Raw genomic sequence first — 12488 nt, 5'->3', positions numbered from 1 at the left:
TCTCTTTCGACGAAAGGTGAGTTAACCGGTCTCATACAGAGATGGGTTTTTTTTTCACCAGAAATCTGGTTTTTCGTTCCCTAGAACACGCAAACCTGCCCGTGAACACATGGATCAGTCATTAATACGTCCCAGTCACATGCCGGTCCCGAGCTGGATAAAATGGGGGGGGGGGGGAATGTCTACAAAGTGTCGTTTCCGGAAACGACTGAAAGGGGGAAACCACCACCACCATGGTTATGATTTACCCGTGGGTTACATTACTAGAGCGCGTAAACAAATATTCATGCAGTGATATTAAGATCAGTTATCCCATAGAATACCTTAAAATTCAAGTGAATTAAACCGTTTTAAGGCTTACTTTATGCAGGTAAAATTAATGTAACTTTTTTTTTTTTTTTGTAATTAACAAAAACATTTTTCTGCGGCCTTTCGTGAATAAAAGGCATAGCGGGTTACTATTTTTTTTTCTGTTTTATTAAAAAGCAAAGAAAAAAAATCATTTTGTAGTGAAAACATTACTTCATTACACAGACGTCCTCTTAGATCTGGGCATTATAGAGAATTATTTATTATACTGCTATATATGATAAGTGAACAAAACAAACTTGAAAAATATCATTCACTGCATTATTTTGATTTGTTATTTCAAAATCGCCCAAAATAAACCCGCGTAAATCGCTATCGTACTACACATTCATGTGTCACCTACCTAGTAGAGTATTCAGCCTCCTTTGGCTTATATAACCTCTTAGCATTGACCCGCACTAGATCACGGAAGGTATCCTGAGGTATTCTGGACCAACTAGACAGAATAACATCGCAGATGTCATCGACTGAGCGAGACACTTGGTGTCGACCTGCGGATGCTACATTCTACATTATTCAACAAATGTTCGATGGTATTCAGACCATTAATTAGGCAGCCAGAGAGCACACCGAATGTTTGGATATTGCTCATCGAATCATGCTTGCAGAATGCCAGCATGATTCGAATGCTCTGACGAGGGGCGTTGTCTTGCTTTAAGAGCCAGATCCATCGGGCCATGTTGTCGTAGGTCATTCACTACCCTTTCCAGAAACAGTCCCGTGGTAAGAATTAGTGGTCAAGGTGTGTTCATTGGGAACAAGAAGACCCAGTGTTATCCATGAGGACAGTTTCCCATACAGGATACCGCCACTGCCACCACCGGCCTGTTTCCGGCACATGGTACTGGATGGTGGTTATAAAACATAACCACCATATAGGTTCAGTTGTTATGTTAAATAAATTGTATCTACTGTATAATAATGCGATTATGAAATACATCTTAATGGTTGCTTATGATTACAGTATCTCTTTTCTTTATATATTGAAGTTCTTCGATATGTGTGGAGAGACTTCTTCCATATTTTGGAAGTCTGAATTAAACTGAACTTGTTAGGGTTGTTTATACTCAGCTCATAAGACGATAGCATTTATCTTTTATAAGGATCAAGAATTAGTATAGTATTTGCTTTTTTGTGGTTTACGTGTGTTGCGCGCGTGTACAGTGGGGGGGGGGGGGGTGACTATAATGAGTTTTTCCTCCTAACTGGATTCTGTATAGAAATGATGCTGTATAGATATCACGTAGAAGCTTGAAGGAGGAAATTATTTCATGAATTATTTAATGAATTTTTGTCTAGACTTTGAACAGCCATCCAGAAAAAACTCCTCTTGGTTCAGCAATGATATACAAAATATCAATGTCGAACCTTAAGTTGTACACTATATTTCAAAAATAATGCAAAGTGAAGTAATTATTTCTTAGACAAACTTATACATTCCTTATAGATTTTTTGTCACTAATTGAAATATAACCGTGAAATATAAAAGCTCGCGTGTATAGCTTTTAGAACTTCCATATCAGGATTTATAAGAGTAAAATATAAAATAGCGAAAATTTATTATATATATAAATGTATCTATATTTGTTTTTTGATTTACATATGCTTTATCTGAAAGTATAAGCAGTATTTTAGTATTCAGTATTCAGCGAAATCGGTTGCCTCTGGAACAAGTTGTAGTAATTTTCACTTGAAGATGAGCTAGCCAACCTTATGCAGTTGTGTAAGGATCCCCATTTGAAACTGCTTCTCTCTCTCGCAACACAAACTGTCACTGATAACTTGCTGTTGACTCGTCTGATTGCTTTCTCAAACTTAACTGGAGAATAGGTTATTCGCATATTAGAGATTAAACGTTCTAATTTTTAACAAACTGAATAGAAGTTTGCATAAAACTGAAACACAGAACGATGGCGTACAAAATAAATAATATATATTTGAGATTTATTTGACGTGACTTTTTTATATATATACGAATCAGTTTATTGCCTCTCTTTCTCCGGAGGTGAGGCTAGGAAAACTACAATGCTTCATCAGAGAAGTAAGATCTTAGCCTGGCAATAGTTTCTTGGTGCATCTGTCGTCGGAAAAAACAGAATTGTCTTCTTGTAAAGATCTGGATGCTAACCCATGGAATATTTTCTAGTCTCAGCTGAAGCTCATATAGTTGATCTCATATGGAGGTGGAAGAGTTTTTGTTTCCCAAATTCAGGTTTTTCCGCAGAAACACTGTTCGAAGAATTCATATAATTGAGAAAGATATTAGCCTCGTGCCCATAGCTTCTCCTCAAGTAAATCATTTGTATGTAGTGATATGATGCCGTAATTGAATTTTCGAATAAGAGATCTTTGCGGAATCGTATTAAATAGACAAATTACGATATTAAAATACATTTTTGTTGTTGTTTCTTTCAAACCATATAATGTTAAATAATTTTTTAAAAAAAATCGTTGATGCAAGCTATGCGGGAAAAAAAAAAAGCGTAGTGACCCTTAGCTAAAGTTGTCACTAAAGTAGTGTAAATATACGAAGATATTTGTATTTCAACATTTCTTTGCCCTTTATGAAATGATATAAAGTAGACATTTTTCCTAGACAATAGAAAAATAATATACATAATACACAGTTAACAGCTATCACTGTTAAAATTGTAAGGATAATGTGATTTAGATAAGGGGATAAAATTTTAGTTCGTATATTATTAATGATAACTACTATTTATTATTGCCGGTCTGATTGGTCAAGTGATTAACGCATCCGCTCTCCAGCCAGTTGTCGCCGGTTTCGAATTCCGCTGTAGACATGTACTTTTGTGATTTCCCTTAGGTGGGAGGTGAATTTCGCTGCTTATTCGAGGCTGAAGTGGCTTGAAAAAATTCCATGTTTAACTTCTAGATATGCAGATCTAGTTTCTAGGTGTATGTGTGTGTGTGTGTGTGTGTATATATATATATATATATATATTGTAAATTTAAGAAAAATCCAATGCATGGTATACTAACGTATTCTAGGCTTACAAAAATTTTTCGTGGGTGGGTGTTATTTATATAATAATAATAAAAAAAAAACGCGAAATATGCTGTTTTGGCAGTGACTTTCTGGAAATGGATTATTAATACGACCTGAGCAAGCGTTCACTCTCGCCCAACCCATTCTTTAAAAACTCCCCTCCTATCTCCTAGTTTCATAACTGTTGTTGCTTATCTATTAGTTAAACTTTATTGCAAGTTAGGGCATTTCACTGTCAATCTGAGTTCTGCACCACACTCACAACGGTTTAAAATAGGTATCCTTTTTAATAGTAGGTTCACTCTCTGTTAGATTGCGCCACAGTAGTTACGCACCATAGTTTCATCTCCCACCTAAATACAATCACAAACAGGTCGGGATTTGAACAAGCAGCTTGTTGAAAGCAGATACACTAACCGCTCAGCTAAGTACACCGGCATCAAATTGTGGTTCTGTCCGGCACGCTTTTAACTACTGAAATGGGAGATAGTGCAGATCTTTTTTTTGAAGTTTGCCGCATGCTTTCTGATTCTGCACCTCAGTTGATATTTAAATATTCATTATATTATTGAAATTATTTCGGTCACGCCACCCCTAGTTAGATGAGCGTCTCAAGTACAGTCGGTAATGACAAGATCCTTTAGTTGAATAAATCTAAGTTCGATTCCGTCATAATACTAGAGGTCCATTTATAAATACGTTTCAACAAAAAGTGAGTAAGTTGGTATCACAAGATTGATAGGGATTTCTTTTGCGCAATTTTGAATCCTGTATAACGCGGAACTACCTAGTGGACACACAATTTACAGAAATATTGTCCTCCATTGCTAGCAGTCTAATCGTTGCTTTAAAATCTAATCTAAACAACCAATCACCTTGTTCACGTAGGAATAAACTTTAAAGGAAGGTTCAGGATCTAGACTGAACAGCAAATCACTTGATGCACAAATTATAACAATACCATTATTATCATATGTGCTTTCAGTTAGCTTGTTTATAAAATTGCTGCTTAAACTACCTTCTTTTACAGGCAAAATGACCTGTTACGACCAAATAATTGGCGTTCGTGTTTCATTTTATATAAGAATAACTTTATAAATTAATCAAATGGTCACCACGACTTATAGCCTACTCTAATACAACCCTACCACTTCCGTTTAAGTCTGACTTAGTTGTCATAGTATAGTCTTATCTGAAAAAGGAAAAAAAAAAAAAGCTCCGTTTTAAACAGGTAACGAGTGGCAAATCTCAGCCATGGTGACGTCAGTAAGTCCCATTCGTAATTATTATTATAGTCATTTATTGTTACTTAATAGCTCTGTAGGCATTCTGAATAGCATTCAGAATTGAAAAATATTCTTAGAATCATACTACTACTTAGTCATAAGTTGTTTGTTTGGCTATAGTTAATTTCCGTTACAGAATGCCGATTTTGTGCATCACACTATTAGTGGTAACAAGTTTCCTGAATAATACACCGTGGCCTATTAATGTATTGTAAGAGTGCTACTGTCGTTTTAGATCTCCGGCACTCAGTAGGTTTTGTGGCGCTAATGCGGAATCGATTCGTGGAACTGCTGACTCCATTCTTAAAACCGTAAACCACTTTGCCCTATATTGTAATGTTGGTCTCCCTCTTTCATCAGCCTTCAAGGTTAATCCATTGCCGTACAGCATAAAATTAGCATAAAGACGACGCGTACATGGCCTCAGGTTTTACGGACACGCCGAGTGCCACATTACTGTTAGGAGTGAATGCAGAGCGCGCTTGTCCAAACTTCGACGTTTCGAGTTTTCGACGCATCACCACTTCCCTTATGCTTGTATTTCCAGGCTTTCTCACACTAGCATCTGATTTAAAAAAAAAAAAAAAAAAAATCAGTGGAGAAAGGTATGCCAGTATTTCTCCATTTCGAATAAAGTAGCCCATCGTTCGCGATCTTCTGTTAATGCAAACTGAATAATCTCCTAGGTCATAGAATGCACGTCAGAAAAGAAAACAGTGAAATTCCTTTCTATTATGTTATTAGATGTCAGTAACTTGAAATGGAAATTGCAATGATGTATTACTGCTCAGTGAAACTGATCTACTTGCGAAAGTCATGAATCTTCGATGCTTTTATAGCAAATACAGTATATGGTTATTTGGATCGGGCATTATTCGTGCAGTGAAATGTAATCGCTCGTATCAGTTGAGTATTCAAAGGCATAAAATTTCATATATCGCCAGTCTAAATTAGTTACGCAGAAGTTTTCTTTCCCTAACTTTCTCACTTTGATCGCACTTGTATGTAAAATTTAAGGAAGGAAAAAAAAATGCGTTTTCTCTAATGACTAATTTGCTAAGTTAATTCCTTAGTAAGCTGACTTTTGGTTCTGCCATATAAACACGAATTACAAGTTAAAAGGAATTTAAATAGTGATTTATGTAATATGCTGACAAACGCGTGGACAATGTTTGTCCACGCGTTTGTTAGGTTATGAGAGGTGCAGTTTCTCGTCACGTTCGTGAGAAACTATACCGCACAACAGCTTACTTAGCTGCAGGAGTATTTTTGCGCTATATTTTATTATTATTATTATTACGTGACACCGCCATTGGAGTTCAAGGACTCATCATCTTACTTTCCTTCGGCTTATATAAACGCTGTTTTATTTCACATCTTCATCCCCTCTGTACTCTTAAGGCCGCACTTCAATAATTCAAAACTCTGCATTTTAACAAAACCGTTCTTTAAATGCTGCTACTGCATTGATAATTTTAACAAAGCACCCATTTAGGTACATTTCACAAAATGCGTAAGCACCTATTAGATTCGTTTTGTCTATCAATACGCGTTTTTTGTTTTTTATTTCCTCTAGATTTCGGCTTTGACGAATTTTTATTGAAATTTTTAGGGAGAGGGGAATTGAATCATCTTAATTTTCGTTTCAATGTGATGTGACCATTTTTACAGATAGTAGCAAAGGGACAAAGCATGTCGACATTAGTTATTGCATTAAGTCCGCGAAGTGTGGGTGGAATTTAATAAAAATAAACGATTCAAGATGTTTCAGTCGGATTATTTTTATTAGCGAAATTGAACTTTGTATTGATAAATCTGTATTATGATTATCGAGCCATTATGATTATCAATGTCCTGTTTCTAGTGGCAAAATTAGGCAAAGTTGTCGTGAGTACAATACATTAAGACAAACACGAAGATTCCTAAACTGGTTTGTAATTTTTAACAAGCTCATAATCTTTTATGTAGCTTCCTTCATTCTGTAGAATGTTTAGAATACCTTAAAATGTTTTGTAAACATTTTACGGTATTCTAAAGATCCACATTTTGATGTTTGCCCATATCACTCTACTTGATATAGTGTGCCATTCCCGATTTTCCTTGTTTAGTATCAAGTACTATAGCTACTTTTTCCTTTTACTGATTGATTATAATATCTTGTATATGTTATTTAGAAGAATCTCGCCTGTTTTTGTCTTCTTTGTTTCAGTAACACTAATTATGTTGACGTGGTACTTTTCTTCTAGTTCACTTCTTTTTTGTTGATACTTCTTATGTTGATGGTGCCTATCTTGAATTGTGCTGAAGAAAGTTTGTTCTAATAGCTGACTTTTCTATCTACGCTCTGGTTCTTCCTTGACGAAGACAGCTGGGCCTTAAAAAGGCCACAACTTCCAGCCGGAGCTGAAATTTCATCATGTGGTAGGTTGTGAGTATTGGACATTAGGGCAGAAGCCCCGATACGTTCTCTGCATTTTTTAAAAGGCTGTTCTATATGTATAATTGTGGGTAATATTGTCTGCAGTAAATTGCGATAATGGAGTTATTATACAAGAATGCGGTTACGAAACGGGGAATTTTATAATTGTCTACAGTCATTTTCTTGCATGTTTCCTATAATATCTATGATTTCTGTGTGTTCTAACAAAATACCTGCATATCAACCCGGTTTTTTTTTTTTTTTTTTTTTTTTTTTTTTTTTTGTTACTGAACTGTATTGAAGATTTTGCGATTGTAAGAGAAAAAAAAATATATTAGCAAACATTTTCGAATTAAAAATTACAAAATGTTGTACTGTGATCTTCAAAAGAGTTTGAAAGACTCTTAATTTGGAAAAATCGTGTTTTAAGAAGTTAATATCAGTAAAGCCTTAAATAGTTGCTTAAAATATCGGCCTGCTACTTGTGTTTTCCATAGTTACAGATGAATGTTAATTCATCGGTAACTAATGTACTCATAAATATCAGGGATATCAGTGCACTCCACGGGAAAAAACAAAAACGTGGATTTATAATGTACCTTTTGGAGGTGCCGTATTTCTTGTAAATGGTTCGGATGTGGACGCTCTGACGTAGTGCTTTCTAGACAGTCGTTTTAGAAATTCAGTCTTGCCGATACTAACCGAGTACTTGTTCTACCGCTATACTGCTCAAAGCACGTTATTTTGAACTTGGAGATTAACTTCATGTGTTTAGCTACATCATCAAATAATCCACTTTCCCCAAAACTTCGATGTACATCAATAGCCCTTTCTTTGTGTGTTTTGTTGAATCAAAATTTGATTAGGAGCAGTTACGGGTGGGAACTCACTGGTATTCCTCGGTGGAAACTTTCCTGCAGTTACAAAACTCGTCAATGAACTAGAGGTTAACGTATCCCTCTTGAAAACTTAGACGATATATTTTTATTAAAAGTACACAGTTAAACACAGTCAAGTTAATATAACAAGAACACAGCAAGCTTGAGAATGTTACCGAGAACTTACTACTTAACTAAACTACGATGCATGTGGAGACAGCACCACTACAGTTATTAGTGATGGAGTCGTGAAAAGAACAACATAATTATGTGGTTTTTTAATATTAACTTATCGTATTTCACAATGTTGTGATTATTATTTATTTCTATAATATAATGTGAACGGATGATCACAATATACAAATGAGATGTCATAATATTCATTACAGATATGTCAGTTTTAAATCTAACTTATGTTTTATCTCATTTGGATCGTTTTGTTCACGATTTGTCAGAAGCACGTAGTCATAAGTGTGGTTAAATTTTACATATGTTCGAAAGTGTATTAAACTAATGCCCAAGCTGTTGTTCAGTGGCTAAGAACCTATATGTCCCACATAATCCTCGGATACCATTATCCGAGGATTCCATGGGACAAGCACACGAATTATGTTTTTTTGCTGAATTATTTTCTGACTCAGTAATATTAGTTACGATGATTTGCATTTCTTTTGTTTCTTTTCAGGGCCTTCTGCTAACCCAGCCATCCATAGGAGGGAATCTACCGGTTGGAACACAGTGTCTTCATGATCTAAGTACCGAGAGGAGAGAAAAACAAGAAGCTGGGTGTGAACCAGGGAGGTCCGGGCTTCGTAGTCCCAATACGGGTCACACTGCATTCGCACTGGCTGAATTTCGAAGTAGTCTCAAAACCAGCTCAACCCCTACAGGTTAGTTACTTTTTTTGCTTATTTTTCATAAACAAACAATTAATTAGAAATAAAAGCAAAATTGGGGGGAAAAAACATTTGTGAAGCAAAACCGACAGTTTTTTAAAAAATTGCATGTCATATACGGAACAGTCATCACTGGTTAGGCAGTAAAGGGAGTGTCGGTTGCTAACTTTGAACAATTGTTATGTAATATTAAAAGCTTGCGGTTAAGAACTAAAAGATTGCACTTTATTCCCTATAATTCATTTATTAAGGTAAAGGCAAGGTCGGATTTAAAGCAGTTGTGGCCCCCTAAACTATAACTTTTAAGAGCTCCCCCTCTAGTGAGTAAAAATTTGGTTATCTATACCTAGGCGGAGGCCTCTTGTAATGTGAAGCGCTGAACTGTAGCCTTTCTAGCTTATGCATAAATCCGGCACTGGGTAAAGGAAAGTCTTTCTTTATCGACTTAGGGACTCCCCAGTGTCTTAAAAGGAGATTGCATAAATTTATGATTATTTTTAGAAAGAGAGAGAGAGCCGCAATATCACCAAGTCGGAATCTCTTAATACACTTCTGGTTTGTATAGTCAGATTTCATATCTTAAATAAGCGAATATGCTGTACATAATAAATACCGACTCAGACATTATAAGCTGAAGGGTTGTCGTGTTGTACACTTTGTCCTCTCGCGCTTTATTCTATTCTAGAATTCCATACACAATATTCACATCAAATGTGGTCTACGTCTTGGTTCATAGTCGGCAACAAAAACATTGAGGTGAGGTTTCTTAACGTTTGCAAACGTACGTGTAATATTCATGAACGAATAATCTGTGTGTGTGGATTCTTAATATCATACGTTAAGTGCGTAATATGTAACTTTAAGCCCGAAACGATAAATCATATTCGAGTGTGTTAATTCTGTTACTAGAATATGATTTGCATCAAATTCCAGCATGGCTGGCGATAATCTTTTGCAGATTTATAAAATAACATTATTACTGTGCATACAAATGTACATTGACAAAACGCTTGTACGATAATTTTATTAGAATATAATTAATTTGTGCAAGTTTGTTTTCTTTAATAAGAAATTAGGGATTCGATTTGCTGTCCGTATATTTGTGGCATAAAACTCGAAGGTAGGACGCTTTGAAGTTACTGCTATGATTTTCCTTTTTCAGTCGTTTCCGACCGTAGGCAACTTTGTAGGCTTTGCCCATAAGGTGATCCTGGTGAGATTTTTACGGGGTGATTCACCATTGCTTTCCCCAACCACTCAATTTTTTTTATCCGGGCTCGGGACCGGCATATGGCTGGGACGTATTCGTGACAGTAATCCATGTGTGTATTCACGGGGCCGGTTTGCCTGTTCTGGGGGACGAAAAACCCGAGTTTCCGGGTGGAAAAAACCCCCTACCTCCGTACAAAATCGGCTAACTCACTTTTAGTCGAAAGAGACCAGATAAAAGTTCCTGACGTCACTGACGGGAATCGAACCCAGGTCTTGCCGACTAAAAGGCTTCGTCTATACCGACTGAGCTACGGAGGCTCTTGGAAGTCACAACGAGCATATTTCGTTCTTGTCTGGGCAGCCCATCAGTTGAGACGTAAACATCTCTTATTTCCATGATAGGAAAGCATAATATCACATCCTTATGGTGTGAAGTATCTTGCAAAAATATTCTAAACATTGTTACAAAAATGACATAAAATTTTCTTCTTTACATTTAAACAGAAGATACCAAAAGTTTAAATTTCTTACTTAAAATCAGTATGCTTAAATAAATGAATTAAAAGAGGGTGGAATGTTGATGTATTGCTTTATAAGACGCAATAATTTGCCATTATGTAGTGCTTACGTGACAAATTTTTAACCCGATTATTAGTCTTTAAATATTATAAGTGAAAATATTTCTTCTCGTCCAGTAACTTGGCTTTTATAAATCTAAGTTTCTACTAGGCCAGTTACACAAAATGGTAATACACTTGTATCCAAAATGGCTGCAAAACTAAATGCAAAACTAACAGATAAGCTTAGGCGTTGCTGGTTATTCATTACTTATTTTTTCACGGTATTAACAACACCACAAACACTTTTATCAACAAGGATGTTTTATTAACGCTAATATTTCGCCGATTTTTAAATCAGCATCATCAGAGCACAACACACATGTAAACGCGACAGTGAGTGAAACAATATAATTGCAGAAAGACAAAAGATCTAAAGTCCTATTTTTGGCGCCCTCTAACGAAAAAAAAAAAAAAAAAAAAGCAGCAGCAGTTATCCAGGAGTTTTTCTTAGGATAACTGTCTCCCAAATTTTTGGCAAATTAATGCAACCATATTTGTTAAGGTTGGGAGAATTCTTCAAAGCCATTGCTGACTCAAAAAATAGTCTTTCAGATCTATAACGACTCCTAAATAGCACATTCGTTTTTCTCCATCTAATCCTGTGTGAAGGAGTGTCCAAAGCGTGGTCTGCCAGTCCCGACTTGCCATAGTAATAGTAGCGAATGTATCTTTCATGTTCTTCCAGGCGGATGTTCACTGATCTTCCTGTTTGCCCATAATAGGCCAAGTCACAGTCACATGGAACTTCATACACTCCTGGGTGTGCTAAAGGGTGAAGTTTATCCTTTGGTGAGCGGATCAGAGTTGCCAGCTTGACATGAGGCTTGAAGGTGGTGCGAAGGCCATGTTTCACCAATACTTTGGCTATCTTTTCTGATGTACCTCTGATATAGGGAATAGAAATGGTCATGTTGTATTCTTGTGTATTAGGGGGGGGGGGCAAAGTAATGGGCCTATGTAGTATTTTTTCTATTTTGTAGGGATTGTAGCCGTTGGCTAAGAACGTATGGCGCAGGTACTGGAGTTCAGTGGTCAGAGCTGTATCGTTAGAACAAATGGCTCTGGCTCTGTGTGTCAGTGTTTTTAAAATGCCGTACTGTTGGACTGGATGATGATGTGATTGTTTATGTAGGTATCTTCCTGTGTGTGTAGGCTTCCTGTAAATAGAAAAAGATAGTGATCCATCTGAAAGGCGGGTGACTAATGTGTCAAGAAATGGTAAACAGTTATTTGATTCTTTTTCTACTGTGAAGTGAATTTTGGGGTGTTGGCTGTTTAGGTAGGTGACAAAAGCATCCAAAGTGTCTTGTCCATGGGGCCAGATGGCAAACACATCATCTACATAGCGCAACCACACTAGTGGCTTGTATGTAGCTGTGGAAAATTACTAAAAAAAGTGACATCATGGCCCAAAGAAATCATCAAGAAAATAAAACCAATTCATGTTAAAACACCCCGCATTTATGGATTACCAAAAATCCACAAAACTAATGTTCCCCTACGCCCCATAGTTGATAGCATAGATAGTCCCACATATAAACTGGCCCGGCATTTAGCTAAGTCGCTTGCCCCTCTCACTGGCAACTCCTCTACTTTTGTCAAAAAAATTCTATCCATTTCAAAACACTGGTTAAAAATCTAATCCTAAAAAATTCAGACATAATTGTTAGTTTCGATGTCACCTCCCTATTTACCAATGTACCACTTATAGACACTCTTGAATTAATCAAGTCTAAATTTCCCCCAGATATTTTTGAATTATTTCAATTTACCATGAATGCAGGTTACTTTACATGGG

The 12488-nt window shown here is 36.3% G+C and overlaps 1 protein-coding gene across 2 annotated transcripts in view; it reads left to right on the top strand.

Annotated features, from left to right (window-relative positions):
- Positions 1-12488, top strand: part of LOC150098761 (homeobox protein dve-1-like) — a 295705-nt gene that overhangs the window by 131858 nt on the left and 151359 nt on the right. For both annotated transcript variants that reach the window (XM_090404687.1, XM_090404686.1), the window contains exon 2: positions 8648-8852. In XM_090404687.1, the coding sequence (XP_090260813.1) occupies positions 8648-8852 (205 nt within the window). The remainder of the gene's footprint in view (positions 1-8647; positions 8853-12488) is intronic.

This window comes from Typopeltis vanoorti, chromosome 15, assembly GCF_054136105.1.
Source record: "Typopeltis vanoorti isolate ZY-2024b chromosome 15, IOZ_Tvanoo_1.0, whole genome shotgun sequence".
Classification (NCBI taxonomy): domain Eukaryota; kingdom Metazoa; phylum Arthropoda; class Arachnida; order Uropygi; family Thelyphonidae; genus Typopeltis; species Typopeltis vanoorti.
This window is presented reverse-complemented; position numbering and strand designations above follow the sequence as displayed.